Here is a 25,728-nt window from a genome sequence, read left to right on the forward strand (position 1 = left end):
CTCAACACCTAGGTGTCTAATAAGCATCTCAAACTTCACATGTCCACAAACTCCAGATCTTCCCCCTGAAACCTGCCCCTCCCTCAGCCTGCGTCTTCTCCATAAATGATGATCCCACCCTCCCAGTTGTTCAGGCCAAATCCTGTACGGATCCTTGCCTCCTCTTTTCCTCTAACATTGTCAAATCTAATGTGCAGCCAAATCCCATTGGCTCTATTTTCTACATCCATTCGAATGTGGATCACTTCTCTCCACCACCAGCACCACGACCTCCTGCGCCCAAGCCACCATTTGCACTCGTCTGGACTGTTGAAATAGCCCCTTGAATGTTTGCCCTGCTTCCGTTCTGTTCCCCAGTATGCTCCTTCCTTTCACCTCACTTCAGCCAGGATGATGCTTTAAAAATGTATGTCAAATATGGGAAGGCAAGCTGGTGCAGCCACTCTGGAAAACAGTATGAGGGTGCCTCAAAAAACTAAAAATAGAACCACCCTCCGACCCAGCAACGGCACTACTAGGTATTTACCCAAGGGATACAGGTGTGCTGTTTCGAAGGGACACAGGCACCCCCATGTTTATAGCAGCACTATCAACAATAGACAAAGTATGGAAAGAGCCCAAATGTCCATCGATGGATGAATGGATAAAGAAGATATATATATATATAATGTGATATATATATAATGTGATAGATATATATATAATGTGATAGATATATATAATGTGATATATATAATGTGATATATATAATGTGATATATATAATGTGAGAGATATATATATATATAATGGAATATTACTCAGCAATAAAAAAGAATGAAATCTTGCCATTTACAACTACGTGGATGGAACTGGAGGGTATTATGCTAAGTGAAATTAGTCAGAGAAAGACAAAAATCACATGCCTTCACTCATATGAGGACTTTAAGACACAGAACAGATGAACACAGGGAAGGGAAGCAAAAATCATATAAAAACAGGGAGGGGGCAAAACAGATGAAACTCATAAATATGGAGAACAAACTGAGGGTTCCTGGAGGGGTTGAGGGAGGGGGGATGGGCTAAATGGGTCAGGAGCCCTCAGGAATCTACTCCTGAAATCACTGTTGGACTAGATGCTAACTAATTTGGATGTCAACTTAAAATTAAATTTAAAAAACGTATGTCACATATATTACCTCTGCTTAAATCCCTCCCAAGGGCTTCCCATGCCTCCAGAGTAAAATCTAAAGCCCCAAATATGTGCTACAAGACCCTTCTCTGTCTCATCTCTCCTCCTCACTCCCCTCCCACCCTTGTGTCTTCCTTGCTGTTCCTCGCGTGGACCACACTTACTCCTGCCTAGAAAATTCTCATGACACGTATCCACGTGGCTTTCTGCTCCAACCACCCATTGCTACAAACCAAACCACCCAAGACTTAGTGTCTTAAAACAATGCCAACATGTATTTTGCTCAGGAATCCTCACTATGGGCGGGTTCTGCAGGGTCCGTTCGGTTCTGCTTCCCTCAATGGCTGGGCTTGCTCAGTTACATGCTGGGAAGTGAGGGTGGCTGCCCGGGGACCTCCGTTGGGGGCGTGTCCCAAATACCTGCACGTGCTCTTTCCATGTGGCCGCTTCACTTCCTCGCGGAATGTTGATTTAGGTCCTCAGAGTGAGCATCTCAAGAGGGCCAGGCAAAGCTTATGGCCTCTTACAGGTTAGCTTGAGGAGCCATATGGTGAAACTCACACTGTAGTCACAGCTTCACCCAGATCCAAGAGGAGGGGACACGGAGGAGAGTCACCATCATGTGGTAAGATGAGCACACATGATGGGACATACTCGCGTGGCCGCACTGGTTTCCTCACCTTGTCCTGATAAACTTATGTAGAATAAACTCACCAGGGACACCTTTTCCCGACAAACCCTGGGGAATACCTTCTATCTCTTTACCTTGATCTAATCTTATTTATAAAACTCCTTACCACCTTTAAGCGCTGCGTAAAAATGTGCTCAATGAATGACTACATCATCATCACAACGAAAAAGATGGTGAGGACTATTTATCAACAGCCGTCTATGTGACGGGGACTAAAAAAATATATCTATTTACGCGTCTTATCCCATCAAGTTCTCCCAGAAGCTCTAGGAAGTATCCGTGTTCCTACTTGATGGATGAGAAAAGTTCACGCAGCTGGTAAGAGGTGGGGCTGAGGCTCAAAGCTGGGCTTTTAGCTACCACACTACCGCACAATGCATTTAACTTTGTGGTGCTGCGGGATGGGTATAGGGTGGACCAAGGCACACGTTTGTCTTCGCCTTAGTCTTGGAGGAGAACAGCTGGTGCGCCACGGCCAAGATCACAGTGTGATCTTGTCCGGCTGCGAGCGCAGGGGGAGGATGTCCCTGGGTATTCCCTCAGAAGCCCTATGGGCAACGAGTGGCTATGCCGTATCATTTACTTCTTCCCGCTTCCCACTTTCTTTCCAGTCTGGGTGACTGCCCATGCCGTCATTGTGGAAACCCCCCGGAATGTTCTCCGGGCTGCCTGGGGAAACAGCGTTACCCTTCCGTGCACCTACCACACTTCTGCCTCCAACCGAGATGGATTTGTGCAATGGGACAAGCTTCTAAGGAGTCACTCGGTAAGGATCCTTAAAAAATACTCCTGTCATGGGAATGCGTATTACCTGACCATGACCTCTTAGGGGACAAGCACTAAAGAGTCTTTCAATAAATGTTAGAATAAACCTTAACACCCAGGCTGGGCCGACGGGAGGAAGCAGTGAATGTTGGCCCCGGGGAGGGGTCCTTTATCATGAAAAAGTGACCTTCTCTAAAATATCCTTCTGCTGGACAGTCTCACATGACCTAAATTGTGTCATTCGAGACCGTCATTCCTTTTCACGAGCACAGAGCTCTCCCTGAGACCAGATTTTATAGGCAGCATATTCCAGGCTGTTCTGCCCCTTGCATTTTTCACTTAATATCGTTCCCGGAGAGCTTCCTGTATCAGTTAATAGAGAGCGCCCGCATTCCTTAAGAGCTCATAGGAGTCCATTGTGTGGAGACACTGTTAATATTTAACCAGCCCCGCAGTGATAGGCACTTGTTTCTTCCCAATCCTCCAATAACCAGTAATAGCCATTTCCATATGTCATTGTGTTCGTGCACAGGTAGAATGCGCTCCCAGAGAGGGTAAATGCTTTTACGATTTCACGGAGGCTACCCAGCTGCCCCCCACGGGGCAGCATTTTGTGTTCCACCAGCAGGGCCCGAGTGCCTGTTTCCCCACAGCCTCAACTGGGTGAATGTGTGTGTCTAAATAACACATGCTTGACAGAAGACCTCGGGGGAGGGGAAGGGGGGGAAAAAAAAAGTCACAGAGAGGGAGGGAGGCAAACCCTAAGAGACGCTTGGATCCAGAGAACAAACTGAGGGTTAAGGGGGCGTGGGGGAGAGGGGAAAGTGGGTGATGGGCATGGAGGAGGAGGGCGCTTGTCGGGATGAGCACCGGGTGTGGTAGGGAAACTGATTTGTCAATAAGTGACATTAAAAAAGTAAATATATAAATAAATAACACATGCATAGGACCGAAGTTGAAGCAGTAAAAAGGTACCCAGAGTGAAAGTCTGTCTCCCTCATACCCTAAACCCCCAGTCTCCTGTTCCCCTCACCAGAGGGAACCACCCTTAACAGTTTGGGGGTGGCCTTCAATACAGGCCATACACAAATACAAACGTACGTGTAGACTTATGTATGTGCACATATGCATATATGAATATGTATGTTTACACAGACTACCCACAGGTCGTTCTGCACTTGGCTTTTTTCTGTTAATACGTACCATGAAGATCTTTTCATACGTCAGTACATTTATATCTATCTCATTTTCTAACCATCTGCATTGTGTTTCATTTTAGGAATGTGCTATTTGTACCAACGATAGACATTTGATTTCTTTCCTATATTTTGCTGTTACGAGTAACGCTGCAATAAATATCTCTATATGAGTGTCTATGGATATATATATATACACACATATAATAGCATGAAGGTATATTTAAATTATATACATATAGGATCAATTATTTAAAACGGAACTTCTGGCTCCTAGGTGGCTCAGTCGGTTGAGTGTCCGACGCTTGGTTTCTGCTCACAGTTCGTGAGTTCGAGCCCCTCATTGGGCTCTGCACTGACAGCCCGGAGCCTGCTTGGGATTCTCTCTCTCCCTGTCTCTCTCTGCCCCTCCCTCTCTCCCAAAAATAACTCAATAAAAACAAATTTTTTAATGGAACTTTTGAGTCACAGGATATGTGAATTTAAAACTTCTATAAATAAAATCGAATGGCTCTCATTAGATGTCATGGCAATGTCCACTCTCACCAACACAAGGGCACCTCCTTCTCCAACAGAGCATTCTCCAGACTGTTTGATATTTGCCATGCTGATAAGTGAAAAAGGTGTCTCGTTATTGATCAAATTCACATTTCTCTAATTTTAAGAGGTGGAGCACCTATTTGATTTTTTTAATTTTATTTTTTGGGGGGTGGGGGGAAGAAAAAAGAACATCCAAAATTTATTCTCCAGCAGACAGACAGCATCAGCTGCTAAAACTACAGGGGTTTCTCTCCTGCCTTCACAAGGCATTATTTGCTTACCAGTGAGAAAGCCTCTGGTGTGTTCTTTGTAACAATATCCACTTCACGGTATAAATGGGCACCAGGATTGTGTTCCACTTACAATCCAGGAGGAAAGGCACAACGTGGCAAAAAAAAAAAAAAAAAAAAAAAAAAAAATTTTTTTTTTTTTTTTTGGATCCTAAACTCAGGGGCAATCACGCACACATTTTTTTTTTTTTTAATGTTTATTTTTGAGAGAGAGACAGAGTGCGAGCAGGTGAGGGGCAGAGAGAGAGAGGGAGATACAGAATCTGAAGCGGGCTCCAGGCTCTGAGCTGTCCGCACAGAGCCCGATGAGGGGCTTGAACTCATGAACTGCATGATCATGACCCGAGCCAAAGTCCGATGCCTGACCGACTGAGCCACCCAGGCGCCCCCAAACAAACTTTTGATAACAGTCCTGATCTCCTTTTCCACATAGATGGAGACCCCTCCCAGAAATTAGGGTCTTTCTTTCTCCTTCCTTTGTTAAACATTAGAGCCATATTTCCTCATTTTCTCATGCTTAGCATTACATATACAAAAAGCGGGGAGAGGTTAAAAAATCACAAAAGTATCTTGAATGTCCCCCGCTCCCCAAACGTGCCTGCCAGAGGTGAGCATTAGGGCCCTGGAATACCCAGAGTGAAGGCATTTAGCTTTCTCCCTGACAGGAGAGAAGGGGTGACCCAGGACACCCAGGGCCTACAGCAGAAGGACGGATGGTAAAGGAGAGGAAATCGTGGCCTGCTGCACCTGCTGTCTGTGGCTCCAGGGACGCTGATGGGGCCTATCTATTTCCGGAATCCTAGCGGGAAAACCTAGAGAGGGAAGCTGCTGCCTTCAGCCTGAGAAACTGAAGGATGTCTCTTTCACCACCATGTGGGTTCAGCCAAGCAGATGCAAAGTCGGCCAGGCACCTCTCCCAGTGCTTAAACACTAAAGCTCTTCCGGATGGATTCCTCACCTCCGAAAGGATCTGAGGCAATCCCCTTGAGAGTAAGCAGGGGTGCAGAGGAAGGGATTCGCTCTGTGTTCTCAGGGAGATTCTTGTGACACGGGCGAGGGGATGGGTGATCAGGGAGAAGCCACAGGACAGCTGTGATTGGAAGGGCGGTTGGGGCATGAAGAGTCCGGGGCAGAGCCAGCAGGGCCGAAAAGAGCCGAGCTGGGAAGGATCTGCGTCCACGGACCGGTCCACAGCCGAGACCCTCCCTCGTCTCCCGCCCTGATGCTCCGCCCCTTCTATCTGTCCCCTCCGGGGCGGTCACAGTGACGCCCTGCCCGGCAGGGGGCACTCCATTAGCCAGCTCGAGTGCCCTGGCACAGGCTGCGGCGGCCCGAACACTAGGCCTCCTTTTTCTAATTTCCCCAAAGGACACGGGCAGCGGCACCCCTGACACTGTGGCCACGCTCCCGTCTCTCCCCAGCGTGCTCTGCCCGCTGCCTCCGCCAAGCCCCTGGCATCACCAGCAACTTCTCTTCGGCTGACTTCAATGTGCTCCTCCGGCCTCCGGTTTCATCTCGCGCTAGCAGCTCCCACTATCAACCTCTTTCAACCTCCGTCTCGAATCTTCCTCCCTTGGCCTTTCGGCAGTCTCATCCTGGGTTTTCTTCCTACCTCTCTGACCTCCCCTTGACCTTTCAGAACGAAGTAACCCGGCACTTGGCGCACCTTCTTCATTTACCTGGGGCGGCTTCATGTGGCCCACGGCTCCGTCAACATCTAGGTCACTGACTCCCAATACCCCATCCCTTGGAGCCCAGCTCCTACCGAACTCCCCCCGCCCCCCTGCTCCCCGCCCCCGTGTCCCATCAACACGTCAGGCACATCACGTTTAGCACAGAATGAAGTTTGTCTTAGGACATTCTCTCTCTCGGGGCACCTGGGTGGCTCAGTCGGTTAAGCATCTGACTCTTAATTTGGGCTCAGGTCATGATCTCCGTGTTCTCGGTTGGTGGGATGGGGCCCCACGTCAGACTCTGCACTGAGCACGGAGCCTGCTCGAGATTCTCTCCCTCTCTCTCTCTGCCCCTCCCCTCAAAATAAATAAACGTTAAAAAACCCATTCTCTCTCTAGGTGTTGCCTCTCTTGGAAGTGACATCACCACACACCCAAATATCCGGGCCAAAGACTCTCACCCTTGACGTCTGCCACTCCCCAACCCTATACATTTAATACGCCCCAAGTCCCATTGTCTGTCCCCTTCACGCTCCTCAAATTCACTCCTTCTTCCCATCTGCATGGGCACAGCCTTACCTCAAGACCCATCACTTGTCATCTGAATTGCTAACTGCAGATTTCCTAACCGCCTTTCCTTCTCCTTCTAATTCATTTCCCACCCTGGGTTGAAATACGCAGGCTCTCCATGCTTTGGGGGTAAAATGCAAACTATTCAGGCCCATATACCCAGAGCCTGCAATCTGGTAACATAGAATCACCAGAGTTCAGGCTCTGAAGCCAGAACATCTGGTTCAAATCCCTGCCCTGCCATTCAGTTAACCATGTAAACTTGGAAGAAGTCCTTAACCTCTCGGTGCCTTGGCTTCTGCATGTGTGAAATGGGTGTAATCATAATACCTCCATCATGGGGGTATTGTGAGGATTAAGTGAGACAATACATACAAAGTGCTTAGAAGAGTACCCAGCATGCAACACGTGCTCAGTAGACAGCAGTCTGATCTTCATTGCTACCTGCCCGTGGCTCACCTCCCACCCACCCTTCACTACACACTCACCTCCTTTCCTATGAACCACTTGGGGTTGACCCGGAGCTTCCCACTCCGAGGACCATCCCCGTTGTTCTCCGTTTGCCTAAAATGCCAGATACGTCTGTCTTCCTCCAACAGGCACCGCCCCAACTCCCCAGCCCTTTGCCTGGCCGGTTCTCCTTTGTCCTTTGGGGTCCAAGGCACTGTCTTCCGGGAACTCTTCCAGGAAGGCTTCCCTGATTTCCCAGTTTAGAAGCAATACCTCTCTTCTGAGATCCCATAGCTAATTATCGGGCGTTGTTAACATTGGGTTGCCTATCGCTCTTGTTATTCTTTAAGGGCAGAAATCATGAGTGACCCATTTTTGAATGCCAGGCACACCTAGTAGGTCCTCGGGAACAATTATGTCAAGTGCTCACAGCAAACCTAGCATGTCGGGCAAAGCCCTAACTGCTTTGCATATATTATCTACTGTCCTCCTTATTTTGATCTCCATTTCATAGAGGAGGAAACAGGGAGGTCAGCATTTTGCTCAAGGTCATACAACTGGTAAGTGGAAGAACTGGAATTTGAATAGAGGCAGTCTGGCTAGAAAGTAGTGATCTGAGCCAGTGTCATGTTCGTTTTGGTAAACAACGAGTATGTCAACGAATGAACACATTCCAAAGGCACGAGTCAAGTAGATAAAGTGGGCTTGGAAGCCGAGGGGGGCTGCCTAACACCACGTATGGCGCATAATAGGTGCTCAGTAAATATGGGTTGGCTGAATGAATGAGAACAATGGACTGACATTGGATGGGTAAGAGAGAGGCCAGAACTGCCACCTGTACGAAAGGCGACAGTGTGGGGGTCTGAGAAGGCCCCAGTTATCCCCACGTGCCCCTGCGGTATGAACGGCCTACCTGCCCAGCTCGTCCAAAGTTTTCGTTAAAAATATACATGCACAATAAAGGGATCCGCAAACGGGCACCACGTATTAGAGCTGTTTGTTCTGATGGGTTGGTGTGTCAGCACTTTGGGCTTGGGAACGATGGGTGAGGGTGGTCAGCACGGGCTGCAAGCTCCGTGCTGAGACTTGGGGTAAGACCGAGTGCCGTTTCTTCTTCCTCCCAGGAAATGGTGCTCATCTGGAAATTTCTGACCAAAACCCTCATCAGTGGTGAACTTTACAAGGACCGAGTCAATGTATCTGGCAACGCTGAGATCTCAGATGCCTCCGTCACTATCGGTCAGCTGACTATGGAGGACAATGGCACCTACGAGTGCTCAGTGTCACTGATGGAGGACCTGGGAGGCACCCCAAAGTCACGTGTCCAGCTCTTAGTCTTCGGTGAGTGTCTCCATCTCTTTCCTGGGCCAGCAGGGCCGTGGTGCTGGGAGGGGTGCAGGGAGGAGGAGCTCCCTGGTGGTCAGGTAAAGCCAGATTCCCCCAGGGCAGGGGGCTGCTCCTCCCTTTTTATTCTGAGCTGTGTCCACCAAGGACAGTTCCCCGGGCAGAGGAGAAGGCCTGTTTGGAGTGGCCCCGGGGTCAGCCTGGGAAATTCTGTCCCTGCTCTGTCCAGTGCTCTTCCCCATGCCCCAAGCTCTCTTCCTTTTCAAGGCGAACTTATTAGGGAGAAGCAAAGAGAAATCGCAGATCCTAGATAAGGGCTCTCACGGTGCCTTTCTGTGGTGCTGAGGGCCAGACATCTACTTTAGTATCTGCATTTTGTAGATGAGGCCCAGAGAAAGTAGGCACCTGACTCAGAGTCCAACTGTTACTGGGAACATTTTAGTCAATGCCTCTTCTATGTCCAATAGGAGGAATGGCCTCTACCCTGGGAGGTGAGCAGCACTTTATTTTTTATTATTTTTTTTAACATTTATTCATTTTAAAAAAAAAATCTTTTTAATGTTTATTTGTTATTGAGAGACAGAGAGAGACAGAGCATGAGCAGGGGAGGGGCAGAGAGAGGAGGAGACACAGAATCCGAAGGGGGCTCCAGGCTCCGAGCTGTCAGCACAGAGCCCGACGCGGGGCTCGAACTCACGAACCGTGAGATCATGACCTGAGCCGAAGTCGGACGCTCAACCGACTGAGCCACCCAGACGCCCCTAACATTGATTTATTTTTGAGAGACAGAGAGAGACAGAGCATGAGTGGGGAAGGGGCAGAGAGAGAGAAGGAGGCACAGAATCTGAAGCAGCCTCCGGGCTCTGCGCTAACACTTTAAACCCAAACGATGGATCATTTTCCTTTGTAGTCTCCCTTTACGCTACTTGGTGGGATTTTCTTTTTAATTGAATAAAGTGGCTGCCTGGAAGCATTTGTTGATATAATGCCAAACAGTATAGCCCTGAATAAAGAATAATTAACTGTCTCTTCCTCCCGGTCTACCACCAGCACAGTAGCTAGTGGTGGTACTGATGTGTATTCTTCCATACTTTTCTCCATGTGCTTTCAAAACACGCACATGCGCACATGTGTGTGCATGTACACACACACACACACACACACACACACACACACACTTTTTCTTTCTTTCCTTTCCTTTGGGAAAAAAAAGAGATCATATTATAAAGATCACCCTGCAACTTATCTTGGGTAATGTGACGTGCATATTTCTCCAGGTCAATATTGATAGAGCTACCTATTAGCATACGTTCGGTCACATGGATGTACTACGATTTGTTCCACTGTTCCATACTGGTGGATATTCTCAGGCTGTTCCCATTGTTTTTTGTATGCACAATACTGGTATCAATAGATACATAGCTATTCTTCCACTCTGTTGTTTTTATTTTTATTGGATAGATTCTTAAAAGTAGGATTTCCAGGGGCGCCTGGGTGGCGCAGTTGGTTAAGCGTCCGACTTCAGCCAGGTCACGACCTCGCGGTCTGTGAGTTCGAGCCCCGCGTCAGGCTCTGGGCTGATGGCTCAGAGCCTGGAGCCTGTTTCCGATTCTGTGTCTCCCTCTCTCTCAGCCCCTCCCCCGTTCATGCTCTGTCTCTCTCTGTCCCAAAAATAAATAAAAACGTGGAAAAAAAAATTAAAAAAAAAAAAAAAGAAAAAAGTAGGATTTCTGGGTCAAAGACTATGCTCTCATTAAATGGCAATCCGTCCCAGCAAAGTGTTTACCCCAGAGCAACTTACATTGCTGGGAGCATTATCTGAGCATAACTGTGTCCCCATATCCTTACCAGTACCGAATGTTACCTATCTTTTAAATTTTCGTAAATATTGTTCATTCGTTAGCTGAAAAAAAAAAAAATCAGTTGAGCCTAAATCAAAATCTTAATCCAACCACTAATAGGCCTCACTATCCCCCAGTCGGGCCCAACCCCCTAAAGCTTAGGGACCAGCGGCGGGGAGTGAGGGCTTGGGTCTGTCTCCTTCCCCTCCTTAGTCCAACTCCTTCCACCCCGTGAGGCCATGTGGCTCCTCTGAGGCCATGGCCAAGGGAGGCAGGGATCAAGGGGAAAAGGCAAAGGCCTGCTCACCTGGCTGGACCAGGTATATCTCCGTCCTGGCTCTCATACAATTCCAGTCATAGCGGACCTCCCCACCACAGCCTTTTTAGGGGTGCCATGGTGGGTTCCTCCACCTGACACAGGTAGTGTGTGTGCCCCCCTCCTTTTCTCTACCCAGCCCCTGCTTGTGGCACTCACTCCTGCTCTCTGCGCACCCACTCTGGGCTCCCTGCAGCCCAGCAAGCAGAGTCCTTCCGTATGACACGAATCGGCCCCTGCCCTTACCCTGCCTTCGCAGCCTGCTCCAGCCAGCTTCTCTCGGCAACAGGCAGGTCCCACAGTCTTCAGATGGGTCCCCAGAAACGCAGGAGCGACTATAAAGTCCTTCCATCATTGGGTTGCAGGATCAGCACCCAGGAGCTTACAGGTTTCTGTCACTCAGGGAGCTTCAGCCAGGGAATGAGAGATGCCCGCTCTAATGGCAGAGCACCCCAGTCTCCATGTGGGATTCTCTGGGTGCCTCCCTGACTTGAGATGGGGGACATGCCTCCTTCACTTCTAAAAGAAGGAGGTGGGGAGGGGCGCCTGGGTCACTCAGTCAGTTAAGCGTCTGACTCTTGATTTCCGCTCAGGTCATGATCTCATGGTCCGTGAGTTCGAGCCCCCTCCCGGGCTCTGTACTGACAGTGCGGAGCCTGCTTGGAATTCTCTCTCTCTCTCTCTCTCTGCCCTCCCCCCCCCCCCACTCTCTCTCTGTGTTGCTCTCTCAAAAGAAACAAAATAAAAACTCAAAACAAAAAAAAAGGAGGGAAATGCTTCTGGATCTCTATTCCTGAGCACCTCCTCAAAGGAATCTCCTCCCTAATGAACCTCCAGGCTTCTTTCCCGTGGGTGGGAGGAGGGTGACGGATAACCCAAGGGTTTGCTCCTGGAGAGGCTGCTGGGACCTTTCTCATGCTTCTCCTTAATTCTGAGGACACTTGCCGTCCTGGAAATTGTGGTGGAAATTCTGAGACACAGAAGTCCCGATCTTTGTCTTGTTGACGATTTCTGTCATGCATTTGGGGCTTGTCATGAACGTCTCTCTCCACTGCCTTTGGGACTATAAAAATGAACTTAATGTTCTTTCCTTATGTCTTTAAGTCTTATTTTTTACACTCAGACCTTTATTATATCTGGAATTTACTTGTGTAAATAGGATGCTGGGAGTTTAACTTTGTTTTCTTCCAAATGGACAGTCAATGACATCGGCATCATTTGCTGCAACAAAGAAACACTTATTATTTCACCGGACTTCCAGCTTTGTCACATATTAAGTTCTTACACAGACATGGCTGTTTTTTTACTCTTCATTTTGTTCATTTTCCTTTTGATTATTCCTCTGCTGATATGACATGGTTTTGATTACAGCATGTTTATGATCAGGATTGATATGTATATTTTAGTTGGAGCTATCAGGCTTTTAATATCTGGCACCGTGTAATATCTTTTCTTGCTAAACTTTTCCCAAACAATTTTGTCAGTTTTTACACATTTACTCTTCCACGTTAATTTTTAACATGTTGCTTAGTTTAAAATAAAAGTTGATTGGGGGCGCCTGGGTGGCTCAGTCGGTTAAGCGGCTGACTTCAGCTCGGGTCATGATCTCACAGTTTGTGAGTTTCAGTCCTGTGTCAGGCTCTGTGCTGACAGCTCAGAGGCTGGAGCCTGCTTTGGATTCTGTGCCTCCCTCTCTCTCTGCCCACCCCCTGCTTATTCTCTCTCTCTCAAATAAATAAACATTAAAAAATAAATTAAAAAAATAAAAGTTTACTGGAAGTATGGTCAATTTACACCCTAATTTGCAAAGGAATGACATGTTAAAAATATTAAGTCCTCTCATCTAGGAAGATGTATATCAGATTCAATGACCTTCAATAACAAGGCATCTCTGTAGAATATTCCAGGCCTCCTGTGGACAAATGCAGAGCCTTTCTTTGTGTGCAGGAGGCAGGCAAGGAACCCTTTCACAACCCTGCACCCATCCCCAAAGCCAAATTCTTTGTGTCCTCCTGCTCTGCAAACAGAGGGGATTTATCTTAAATAGAGAGAAAACTACCATCAACTTGCAATGACCTCTGTCTGTGTGAAAGTTGCCAGAAATTCATGGTGCTAACGGCTCCCATTTACTGAGGACCAGGTATGCACCAGGCATCTGAGAGCTTTACAGATATCAGGGCTTCTAATCTTTGCAATCTATCGGTGGAAGCGGACATTAACACTCATGCTTGATGAAGAGAACACTGAGGCTCAAGAGGCTGAATGACCTGTAGAAGATTCTCCAAGCTTCCATGGAAACAGGACAGCCCAAACCCAAAGCCCTTCACTGCTCCACCTCACAAGCCTGTCACTCCCAGCCAGCAATGGCTACAGTTCAGGATGATTCCCGAATCCTTCTAGATTTATTTTCCTTTTCAAAGTACCGTCTCTTTGAGTGGATAGCAGAGGTAAGCTTGAGGATGATGTTTGATCTCACCCCAGGCAGTAACTTGTGCTTTGCCCGGGGCCAACAAAAGAAGGTTGGAGGGGGCAAAGCCGTGTCAGCCCTGGATGTGCCCCTCGCCCTCGTTTGCCCATAGAACACCCACATCTTGGACACGAGGCTCATTGATAAGCGAGAGTCTGTAACTGCTCTTCTCCGGGAAGGTCTTTGCTTAGGGTCTGGGAGACGGCCCCGTGAGTGCACGAGCCACGGTTTCTGCGTCTTCACTGGGAGCTCTAGAGGGTCTTAGACCCTTGGAAACATCCCCACCCCCTCTCATCTCAGGGACCAGGCTGTCATCATCACACTCTATCCTCTATAGCATTTTTACCGCTGTGTTTTAGTTGCTCCCAATCTAGGTGGGGTGTCCCGATGTGTTGGGCTAGCTAGCGCCGTTCGTTCGAGCAGGGGGCCCGCTGTCTGGAGGGCTCCTCGCGTAAGAGACTCAAGTACACAGAGCTCAAGGAGCTCTGCTCGCCCGCTGTCTCCCAGTGTAGCGACCTTGATCCAAACACATATAAGGGCGTCTGGTGATCCCTCCCCTCTTAAAAATACTAATAAGAAAAAAAAAAGAGAGAGGGAGAGAAACTAAAAAAGAAATTCAGTGGTGTCCCTAGGTTTTATGCTTGTGCGCGTTTACTTCCAGCTCGGTCCCCGACTGACCGAATTTGTAGCCTAACACGTAGCACTTCCTGCTGCCCTAGCCCTGAGCGCCCTCGAAGCCCCCCCCCCCCGCCCCCGCAGTTCCAGCAAGTGGGTGCAGCGTCCCCCGTCCCTGGACGGAACATGCAGCCCGTTCCAATTAAGGCTTTGTAAACAATGTTGCAACAAACCGTTCTGTGCGCATAGCTCTTCGTTTTTTATCTGCATCAGCTCCCGGGAGAGAGAGAGCACCAAGCCAAGAAAACGCGCATTTTTCGCTGGTTTCTATTCTGCACTGCTTATTGCCTGGTAGCCCCCGGCTGAATCCCTCGCTTCCCCTGGTCCTTTTCTGGCTGATTCTGTCTCCTTCCGGCTTCCCTTAAGCAGCTCCCGTGTTCAGCGGCCAACGCGCGCTGGTTCGGGGCTGGGCACCCAGACGTCACCTTAGTGTGAACGTCCGCCTCCTCCCTCCCCTCTCAGGGCCAGCTTCATTGTAAAACGGGGACTGGCTAGCTGGAAGGGCAAAAGATACAGTTTAATCTGGGAAGGTGGAACTCGGTGAAACCAACGTTTTGCTTTCAAACAGAGGAAGAGAGCGCGAAAGAAAGTGAGAAATCATTTTGTACCAAAGGTTAAGGAATCCCATAAAAATCTTAAAAAAAAAAAAAGTTTCCAAATGCCTTTGCCACTGGGTTATTTTTAGGCAGAAGGGCTTTAATTATATGGGGCCGCCCCCTCGGGCCGGGTGACCTCACCGTAAACACCGAGCAGAGAGCTTCCGGACGGAGGCGGAGCCCACGGAGCTGGTCACCGAGCCGGGGAAGCCACCTGGCCCGGGGGCGGGACAGCCCGTCTCCCCGGCCTCTGGCGCTCCCTGGCGTCCTCAGCGGGAGGTGCAGGCTGTGGAGCGACGCGGTGCCCTAGCGCCCCGGGCTGGCCCCCCCAGCGCTCCAGCTCCTGAAATCCTTCCAGCTACAAACTGGGGGGAAGGACGAGCCCACCCAGAACCCGAGATCTCCGGGAGCCCCGCAGGCTTCACAGCTGCGCAGCGGGCGGAGGGACTATTTGAACTAGAGCTGACTCCAGGCCCTAGCTAGTTCGGATGGGGTGGGGGCTGGGGAGGGAACCCTTAGTGAAGGGTCTGGACACAGTGAGGGCGGGTGTGCCTAGGCTGGGTTGAGGCGGGAGGGCAGCTTGGGGGCTGAGGTTAGTGGCCCCGGGGTGACAAATACTGACACATTCCTCCAGAAGGCTGGCCTCCTAGGCGCTGGTTGGTCTCTTGTCATCTCTTCTGCCTCCGGAGTGAGTTAAGGATTTGATAATTTCCCCTAGCGAAGCTAGCCTCCGGTTTGTTTAGATTGCTTTTCTATGCTCCTTTGCCTCGGACCCTTGTCTCCCCTTTTTGTCTTGGATCCCAGAGAGAAACCTGGACACAGAGGGGCCTGGCTAAGTTTATGCGCACTTCGTATGACGCTGGTTGTTGTGACACTTCTCAGGGGATACTGTATTTTCGGCCAGCTCTCTGTGAAATAAAGTTTTAGTCCCTTGGTAAAGGCATACTGGGCAACAGGGTGATGCTTTTGATGAGTGGAGAGGGATGTTCCTGTACCTCTGGAGAGTGCAGAGGCAAAGCTTGGCTCCCCAGCCCTGACCTAGAGCCAGTCTCTTGGGAAGCCGTGGCCCCCCCCCCCCCCCCCCCCCCCCCCGGGTACCTGCTTGCTGGGCCAGCAGAGAGGAGGGCTCCTTGTCAGGGCGGTGAAGGCAGCAGCCTCTTCCTTCCCGGGCTGCTTCATTCCTGGCGCCTGGACCAAGATGGAAGAAGCCTGTTCTTGAACTTCGGGCCTCTTAGGTTTAGGGGCTGTCCAACCGGGCTGGCATAGGGGAGCACCTGTAATGTGTTCCATGCTTGTCCCACACCTGGCTGTCCCTCCCTAAAGCAGCAGGAGATGTGGGTCACACCTACAAACCCCCTGACTGTTTCAGAGAAAAACTGGTTCTGGTTGGCAGGGAGAGGGTAGCATTCTGGGTAGAGAGAGCATTCTGGGTAGCTTCCCCCAGCAACTCCTGGTGGGGCTACGCAAGACCGGAAGGCAGTCTCCACGTTCCGTGACCACTCAGTGCAGCACTATTTCCTGGGCAAGGGTCTAAAGAAAGAGGTGGAGGGGACAGGCCTGCCACACAGCAGTTCAGTAATAGCCCTCTGCACTGCGTGTCCTCCTCTTCCCTGCCCCAGGACACTGCCTGAAACCTCACGCATACTTGATGCTTCTTCCTGCCTCAGAGCCTTTGCACATGCTGTTCCCTCTGTGTGGAGTGCCCTCACCTCTCTGACCACCACCATCTCCATTATTGGCCTTGTTTAGTCTCATTCTTCCTTCAGGTCCCAGCCCAGGATGCGATGGGGTCAGAGTCCCTTCCCTACCCTAGCAGCCTTGCCTCCTGCCTGGTCATTGTCCAGTTACTTGTCTCTCGTCCCCACCGGATTCCTTGAACACAGGAAGTCGCTCACTATGTCGTCCCAGTGCCCAGCGGTATCAGACATAATAGGTGCCCAATATGGTTTGTAGAATGAACCCCCCTACACAGTGGTAGTTAGTGCCGAGTGAAAAACACCGGCTTAAGGTCTTCAGGAATTATGGGAGATCAGGTTAGGATTGAGTTCAGGGGGGCTGTTGGTTTTTGGAGCCTCCTTTCTGTAGGCTTCCCTTTCCCTGTCTCTGCCTCTCTGTCCAGCCCCCCCCCCCCCCCCCCCCGTTTCTGGCTTCATTTTCCACCCAGAATGCAACTCTGCTGCCCCCTGGGGTTTTTCCAATCACCCAGTTGCTCCGAGCAGTTGGCGTTTTATCAGCAAAACATGGGACAAGGGTCATGCTTAACACAAAGGGAATATTCCTAAGAAGTTTGAATTGAAGGGCTCCAGAGAGAGGGGTTTTCCCCTAATCCAGGGGTGGGCAGATGTGGCCAAATCCAGCCTGGGCCGGTTCATACATGGCCTGCAAGCTAAGAATGGTTTTTGTGTGTATAAAGCTTTATTGAAAAAGTCGAAGCAGTGACAGAGCGCAATGTGGCTCACAAAGTCCAAAATATTACCTTTGACCCTTTACAGAAAAAGTCTATTGTCCCCTTGTCTTACAGATGGGAACACTGAGGGATTGCAAGATTTCCCTAAAATGGCACAGATGAGCCAACATTAGGGGGAACTTGAATGGGCTGGTGGAGAGAGCACTGGAAGTGGAAGTCAGATGACCTGGGTTTTAGTCCCACCAGGCTCTTGCCTAGTCTTCTCTCTGGGCCTCAGTGTCACCCACATTTATAACAGTGGTGACTCTAATCTTGCACTCAGGATGCTTCCTGTGGCACTGCCTCTCTGTGATGGTGACAGGCCACGGAGGAGACATTTCGGGCTGCACTGACCTTCCAGCAGTATTTGTCACCACCAGGCTATGAACTTCTCCACCTGAGAACAAACAAAGCAGTATGCGTGTATTTCTGGGGCAGGAGGTGGCTGTCCCCAAGTCCCGCCTGATTCATGCCTTCTCTTTGGTCCTTCGCCTACACAGTCCTACCCTCCAAACCAGAGTGCGGCATCGAGGGAGAGACCATCATTGGGAACAACATCCAGCTGACCTGCCAATCAAAGGAGGGCTCTCCTGCCCCTCAGTACAGCTGGAGGACCTACGACATCCTGAACCAGGAGCGGCCAGCCCCACCAGGTAACAGGGAAGACGGCGGGGAAGACAGGTGCCCCCGCCCACCCCAAAATGCAGGTGATTGGCTGAGGCTGACCAATCAGGCCCCCCTGAAGGCCGTCCCTTTCCCCCACCCTGCAGTCAGCCTTTGATATCTTGCAGCATCTCTAAGTTAACTCATTGATAATACCCATCTTATAGGTTGTTGTGGGAAATAAAAGTGACTCATGTAAAGCACTCAGTGGAAGCACATAGTAAATGTTCATTTGTTATCTTCATTCCCTGCAACTCAATTCTCTTGAATGAGCGTGTCTGGATAACCACTCTGTGCAAAAGCACTGAGGAGAGGAGGATTTTAATTTTGACTACGGTCATGTCCTGAAGTATACGTTTGAGGCCCCCAGTCTAACTCTATGGCTCCACTCAAGGGTGGGAATTTCTCATACCCATTCCAGATCCAGGCTGGTTCATCTTAGATTCCGCTGAACCTCAGCTTCCCAAACCTGGCCCCTGTTTATGGGCGTGCCCACCCACATGACCAGGTCCGCTGTAAGGGTCCCACATTCTCAGAAAAGGAGACGGTAGGTTCAGCTGTGGTTGCCTGGAGACCAGCTTTGTACTGGGAAGCTTGGTATTTGACCTTTGGTCAGGAAACAAACTGAAAAGAAAAAGTCCCCCGTCCCTGGGCTCAACATGCAGCCCGTTCCAAACAGGAATTTCAGTCCTGACCTCGACACTTTGTAGCTGTAAGTCACTTACAGCCCCTCTGACACTTATCCTCATCTGGAAAACCAGGATGATCGTTATACCACCTTCCCTGAGGGCTGTAAGGAGGATAAGAGGAGATCCCATGTGTGATAGTTCTGAACATCCTTGGTAAACCCCAACCCAGTCAGCTGAGCGTCATGAACTGATGGAGTAGGGATTGGGGTATCAGTGAAGGAGGGAAGGGTAATTCTGGGGGCTAGAGCACTTTAGGGGGGGAGGTTCTTGAAAGGTTGAGGGGTGGGCACAGGCCCCGCAGCCAGGGAGGATCTTGAGGGTCCTGGATGAGAGGTGGCAGCCCGAGCTTGCGGAGAAGCCATAGGATCGGGGTTGGGGGGGGACGAATGGACAGCGGCCGGGAACGGGAAAGCTAAATCTTGCCAATTCGACATCAGTGCCCCTGGGAGACCAGGGTTCCTCGGTGGGGAAATCTCTCTCCAGCAGGAGCCCTGGGAAGTGGGAGGCTGACTTCCCACTGCGTCCCCCTTGTTGACCACAAGGTGCCGCCACTGCAGCGGAAACGTTAGCTTTAGCGGACTTTCAGAAAACTGTGCTAGGTCCTTTCCAAGAGGAAAAGGGGTTTGGGAGCCCCAAGTCAGGATAAGAACAGGTCTTGTGGCACTGGATATGCACTGGTTAATCCCACAGCAGTTTCTAATGTCCACCGTTCCCTTTGAGGAACAAGGCCCGGAGCCCAAAGCTGGCCTCTGATAACCGGAAGGTCCTAGGAGACACTCTGAAGTCTTCTGTCCTGATCTGTCTGCAATGTGCTGTGTGTATATACCTTACACGTAGACCGCATCTCTCACTCTGAGGAGTGGGATTCTGATAGGGGCTATAGACCCCCTAAGTATTCCCAGGGTCATAGAGCATTTCCCAAAGTGTGTTCCTTCTAGATGCCTCTTAAAAAAAAAAATTGGGTTAGTTTACAAAATAAGACCGTTAATACTATAACCCCCATTTTTTTTTTATTTTTTAAATGTAATTTATTGTCAAATTGGCTTCCATACAATACCCAGTACTCATCCCAACAGGTGCCTTCCTCCATGCCCATCACCCACTTTCCCCTCTCCCCCACACCCCCATCCACCCTCAGTTTGTTCTCTGTATTTAAGAGTCTCTTATGGTTTGCCTCCCTCCCTCTCTGTGACTATTTTTTCCCCTTCCTTTCCCCCATGGTCTTCTTTTAAGTTTCTCAAGATCCACATATGAGTGAAAACATATGATATGTGTCCTTCTCTGACTGACTTATTTCACTCAGCATAATACCCTCCAGTTCCATCCACGTTGCTGCAAATGGCAGGATTTCATTCTTTCTCATTGCCAAGGAGCATTCCATTGTATATAGAAGCCATAACTTCTTTATCCATTTGTCAGTTGATGGACATTTAGGCTCTTTCTGTAAATTGGCTATTGTTGAGAGTGCTGCTATAAACATTGGGGTCCAAGTGCCCCTACACATCAGCACTCCCGTATCCCTTCTATAACGCCCATTTTATGGATACGCGGTGCTCATTAGCATATTAGAAGCTCTAAGAGTTGTGTTCTTCAAAAACGGATTTAACCCTCTCTTGATGATGTCTAAAATTGTTAGGTCATGGACCCCTTTCTTAGCACCGTATGTTAATGTCACATGTAAGCAATATTCCAGAAAACACTCAGAGGTATGTGAGACTATAGGAGAGAAGAGGTAGCATTTTATAGAGAGTGAGCATCCAGAAATACTGCTGTGGGTTTCAAGGGAAGAATCTAAAGAAAGTGCATGGGGAAAGATTGGAAGAAAATAACCCAAATCACCAGCTGTTATTTCTAGCTGGTGAGATTATAGATGATTTTATTTTATTCTCTGCTCTTTATACCGGCTTTCCCTGCCCCTTCGGATGAGTTTAAACTCCCTTACTGTAAACCCAAATAGCATTTCTGCTTTGAACTCTAATCACCCTGTGGTCACCCTGGTTTCATATCTAGCATTTTCCTACCAGGAGGACACAGACCCTCCTCATCTTGTTTCGAGCTGATGCGAGCAGCCTCTGAAGATTTTCTGGACTGGACTGAATTGAAATAATAGCTTAATGTTATGTACAAAGTCTTATAACGAACATACGTTGTTTTTAGAATGTATATGTATTTTTGAAGACAACTGTCAGTTGCTCCAGGGAGTTCTAGACCTAAAACAGGACTTTTGTGACGCTTGGTCATTTCTTAATTTTGCTACCTTGGGCAAGTACCTTGGCTTCTCTGAGCCTCCAGTTACCTCTGTGACATTGGAGATGGAAATATTTGGTCCGCCGTCCAGACACGATTGTTAAAAAAAATCGTAGGAAATCGTCCTTGAGGAAGTCTACCGGGTAGCACATCCAGACCAGGAAAATCCACACCAAGCGACTATCTTGCCAGAGCGTGGAGGCGGGGCAGGGGCTGGTCTGGACACCAGGGGAATTGGCAAGAGATAAAGCTAGTGTGAATGCAGGACCAGATCTGTAACCCTGTGATCATATTAGGAAGCCTGGCCTTTGCTATTTTTCTTTTAAGTTTTAATTTCAATTCCAGTTAGTTAACATACAATGTTATATGAGTTTCAAGTATAAACTATAGTGACTCAGCAATTCCGTACAACATCCAATGCGCATCGCCACAAGTACACTTCTTAATCCCCATCACCTCTTTAACCCACCCCACACCCTCTTCCCTTCTGTTGCCCATCAATTTGTTCTCTATTAATAATAGCCTGTTTCTTGATTTCTCGCTCTCTCTTTCCTCTTCGCTCATTTGTTTTGTTTCTTTTTGTTAATGTTTCTTTATTTTTGATAGAGAGAGAGACATACAGAGTGTGAGTGAGGGGAGGGCAGAGACAGAGAAGAAGACACAGAATCCGAAGCAGGCTCCAGGCTCTGAGCTGTCAACCCAGAGCCCGATGCGGGGCTCGAGCTCACGGACCGTGAGATCATGACCTGAGCTGAAGTCGGGTGCGTAACTGACTGAGCCGCCCAGGCGCCCCTCATTCGTTTTGTTTCTTAAATTTCAAGTATGTGGAAAACAGGATGGAGTTTCCTCAGAAAGTTAAAGTATTTACCCAAAGAATACAAAAACACAAATTCAAAGGGATACGCGCACCCCTACGTTTATAGCAGCATTGTTGACAATAGCCAAGATATTGAAGCAGCCCAAGTGCCCATTGATTGTTGAATGGATAAGAAGAAGTGATACATAAATATATATATAGATATATAGATATATATATAATGGATTATATATATATTGGATTATATATATATATATATATATATGTATATAATTCGGCCATAAAATGAATGACATCTTGCCATTTGCAATGGATGGACCTACAGTGTAATGCTAAGTGAAATAAGTCAGAGAAAGCCAGGACCTGTTACTGGAGCTGGTAGGCCACCTCTGAGCAGTGCTGTGACTAGATCCTGCTTGCCATGTCAGATGTCTCCTCTGGATGAAACGGAACCACCTGGTGGCAGCAGAATCTTATGAGGTTGACTCTGCAGCAAATTAGACGGAAAGGTCTCTCACTCTCCACTCCAAACAGCAGTTATGACGAAGCGTCTTTGAGGACAGGAAGCACGTGTAAGCATAAAGCTCTCCCTTTCCAGGTGAAGAAACCCACAGGATCACAGATTCAGCAGGACGGTGTCTCACGAGGACAACTGGACCGTTCTTGATTTCTTAGAGACTTCTCCCATGAGTCCAAGCTAAGGGATTCGGTTTCAGAAGATCATAAAAGTGGTTACAGCCACATTTTCTACTTATAAAGCATTTTCATGTCATGCCTAACGTATTTTATGTTTCCTGAGCACTTGCAATACACCAGGCATTCTGCTGTGGGCTTGTATCGATTAGTACTTCATTTTATGCCCACAATTACCGTGTGCGCCGCGGATTATGACTATTTCCATTTGTAAATAAAGAAGCTAAGGTTCAGTGCACCTAAATTCCTGGGCCAAAGCCGCAAAATTAATCAGTGGTGGAACCAGGCTGCGAACCCAGGGGGTTTGAATTCTAAGCACTTCAGAATTGCGCTTCTGGCCTGCAGTTGTTCTAGAAGGCCCGGAGGTGGACATTTGGTCCACCTTACGGATGAGGCTCAGACAAGTTCAGTGGCAGTGCTTGTATCCACCTAGGAATTCAGGCTTCCGAAATCCCAGCTGTTTCCACTGAACTGCGTTGACCAGTCTCCTCACCCTGACTGTCCTTCCTTCCCAGTCACAGGCCAGACTTTGTCTCTGAAGAACATCTCCACAGACATGTCGGGTTATTACATCTGCACCTCCAGAAATGAGGTGGGAGAGAAGTCCTGTAACATCACTGTGGCTGTCAGACCTCGTAAGAGCAGTTTGGGTGTGGGGGGAGGGGGAAGGGTAAGGGGGGTGGACGAAGGCCAGGAGATCACTGGCTTGGGGTGGGAAGAGGCAGCTGAGGGAGACCCTGTGGAGGTGAGTTGGGGCAGCCTCTTTAGGGTCTCCGGCTGGCAGGGTAGCTGGGGTGACCTCGGCCAGACGCTCCTGTCCCAGGCTCCCTTGTCTAGAGGCCAGTCCTGTTCCCTTGGTTTTTTGGAAGAGAGCCTCAGACTGACTTCTGGAGACCTGCTCAGTCCGCCTGCCCTTAGGGCTGCTCGGTGGCTATGGGGAGGTGCCCAGAGTCAGCTGCCACAGAGTCTGGACCTTACCCGGTCACCCTGACCAGCTCAAGGACAAGCTAGAGAGGACCTGGCATGGCTGACAACTGAGGACGTTTCAGGAGCCTGGGTAGCCCAGGGAGTGTTGGGACCCAAGTCGATTGGCCTGTGTATCTTTGTATACACCTCCATCCTGAAGAGTGTTTCCCAGCCCCACCTGGTCACCTTCCTACAAGGCCATGCCTCATGGAGTGTTACTAGAAGCTGGCTGCGCTGGCCCCTCGGCTGGGAGGGGGACTGGGCCTTTCCAGAGGAATCCCTCAGCACGGTTCGTCATCGTCAGCTCTGCTCACGCCCCCAGAGCCTGGGCTTCTGGCCTGGGAGGTGCACCTGCCCTGCTCTGTGTCTTGCAGCCTCCATGAACGTGGCCTTGTATGCGGGCATTGCGGGGGGCCTGGCTGCAGCCATCATTGTCGTCGGCATTGTCGTCTACTGCTGCTGTTGCCGGGGGAAGGACGAGGCCAAGGTCACAAGGCAGTGAGTGTCTGGGGACACCCGTTGGCGAGGGTCTGAGCAGTGTGGGAGGAAGCGTCACAGCTCCTCATGGCCTCTTCTAGTCATGCCAGCACTGGGCACAGCTGTCCCCAGGTGGCGTTGCAGGCCTGGTACCTGACTCCAAGGCCCCTGGTTCCCCAGGCTTCCTGTGGCCTGTGCAGGGACAAGCTTGGGGTTGAGCCCCTGCCACCGTCTGGCCCCTCCTTGTCTAGTGGAGCCGGCCTGTTCCCGTGACACCCTGAGCTCATGAGCAGAGCAAATCTGTGCCCCCTGCCCGTCCTGCAGCCCAGTGTCCCTTTGCATCTGGAGGAGTAGGGACGGCAGGTCCCGTGGCTCTCTTCCCACGCAGGGCACTAGGCCCACCTCCCCGACGCCAGAACGAGGGCAAACCCTTCCCCTCTGTCCTCGTGCCCGCAGGAATCGGGTGGCCTACCAGAAGCCTCCAGAGCAGCTGAGAGAGCTTCAGACGGGGAGGGAAGAGGAGGACGACTACAGGCAAGAAGACGAGTGGAGCTACGGGCGGGAGTCCCCGGGCCACGCTGACTGGTGACTGGAGCACACTGCAGGCTGGGGTCGGGGGAAGATTGCGGTTCATGCCTCTGCTCCTGCCTCCCGTCTCCTCACCCATTTTTCTGGCCCTCCGTCCCCGTCACGGATGGGATGCCTCTTCCCCATATCATCTGCCGGAGGACCTGGCTAAGGGGATCTCGCTCGTGACTGACCCTGCCAAGTGCCCTCACCCAGGAAGTGACCTCTCCCTGCCGCCCGCCTAGCTCAGGGCCCTGGACCTCACCCTGGACCAGGCCACAGCCCCACCTTCCTCTGGAGCCAGGAGGGGGGGCTCCCAAGGCACAGCATGGAGCCGGGCGCTCCCTCGATTGGCCTCGGGAGGGCAGTGGCTGCCAACAGGTGCACACAGGGGGGCGCCCTTGGAGCGCCCGCCTGTGTGCATATTTGTGGAATAAAAGAGAGAATGAGTCCAGGAAGGACTCCCTGTGATTTATCGGCCCTAAGTGAAAACTCCTGCTTCAGGACCCACTTTGGCCTCCGGCTCCCTTTCCAGTGCCTCCTCCCCGCTCCCCCGCCCCCCGCCCCAGATTTCCCATGCACTCCAGAAACTGCAACCTCCAACCCACTGCATGCTTCCTCATATATATATATATATATATATATATATATATATATATAGTTGTTGTTAAATTCATTGCTTCATTCAAAGTGCTATCAGTAATAATAAACTTGTTAGTGGAAATTCTTATTTCTTTTTTAACGTGGGGCTTGTTCCCACCAAGGTAAATCTTGTGTCTCATGGGTTTGTGTCTACTTACTGTATACATCATCTGCTTCCGAGGAGAGGGAGGCGACGTGATGCCTGAGACTAGAGGGTCAGATCCTGTGGGTCCCATTGCCCATGGCCATAGGAGGGTCAGGCTGTCTCTAGTGGTTGCTAGGGACAGGACAGAATCATACCTGGCAGCCGAGAGACACTCCAGGTAAAGCGTTGGACAGACCATGGCGGGCCTCGGCAGTCAGTTTCCGGGCTTCAGGGAAAATGGTGGAGATGGTTATACCCAAAATGGCGCCCTCCCGGGAGAGAGGAGAAAACCGTTCTCCTGTTCTAGCCGTCAGAGAGAACAGGTGGCTCTCCCTCCTCAAAGCAGCATGATCCACAGTTGCTTCTCGCCTCTGACATTGTCTCTTCTGCTACATGTTCAAAGTTCTCTCTTCCGTGTCCCTTCCCATGGCGACCTGTGCTCCCTCCTGTCCCAGCATCTGTTACCATATGGTCTGTTTCTACCTAGGCCTTACGATTTATGAGGACAGGAACCGAATCTCATTCATGGCCTGGCACATGTTGACACTTGGTCAGTGTTTGCAGAATAAATGATGTTTGGTATCAATGCGTCTTGCCCAAGGTCATCTCCTGGTCTTCTAGATACCTGGAGGCGTCTTCCAGTCCTTATGGTGCAAGGCTGTACCAGCATGTTCTTGAGGCAGCTGTGGAAGGGCAGGTGTCCACCTCCTCTGATTTGGGCTGGCTTGTCTCTCTGCCTCTGGAAAGGCTCTGAAGGTTCATGTGCTTTAGCCCCAGGCTTGAGTAAGAAAA

At 49.9% G+C, this 25,728-nt stretch overlaps 1 protein-coding gene across 2 annotated transcripts in view; it reads left to right on the forward strand.

The window, feature by feature from the left end:
* Positions 1 to 24,603, forward strand: part of GPA33 (glycoprotein A33) — a 36,726-nt gene extending 12,123 nt beyond the window's left edge. The window contains exons 2-7 of one of the 2 annotated variants that reach the window (XM_053209166.1): positions 2,473 to 2,627; positions 8,470 to 8,686; positions 17,531 to 17,683; positions 22,655 to 22,774; positions 23,480 to 23,603; positions 24,039 to 24,603. In XM_053209166.1, the coding sequence (XP_053065141.1) occupies positions 2,473 to 2,627; positions 8,470 to 8,686; positions 17,531 to 17,683; positions 22,655 to 22,774; positions 23,480 to 23,603; positions 24,039 to 24,171 (902 nt within the window). In that variant the 3' untranslated portion in view covers positions 24,172 to 24,603. The remainder of the gene's footprint in view (positions 1 to 2,472; positions 2,628 to 8,469; positions 8,687 to 17,530; positions 17,684 to 22,654; positions 22,775 to 23,479; positions 23,604 to 24,038) is intronic. The other variant, XM_053209167.1, reaches the window with a different exon arrangement.
* The last annotated feature ends 1,125 nt before the right edge of the window (positions 24,604 to 25,728 follow it).

This window comes from Acinonyx jubatus, chromosome E4, assembly GCF_027475565.1.
Source record: "Acinonyx jubatus isolate Ajub_Pintada_27869175 chromosome E4, VMU_Ajub_asm_v1.0, whole genome shotgun sequence".
Classification (NCBI taxonomy): Eukaryota; Metazoa; Chordata; class Mammalia; order Carnivora; family Felidae; genus Acinonyx; species Acinonyx jubatus.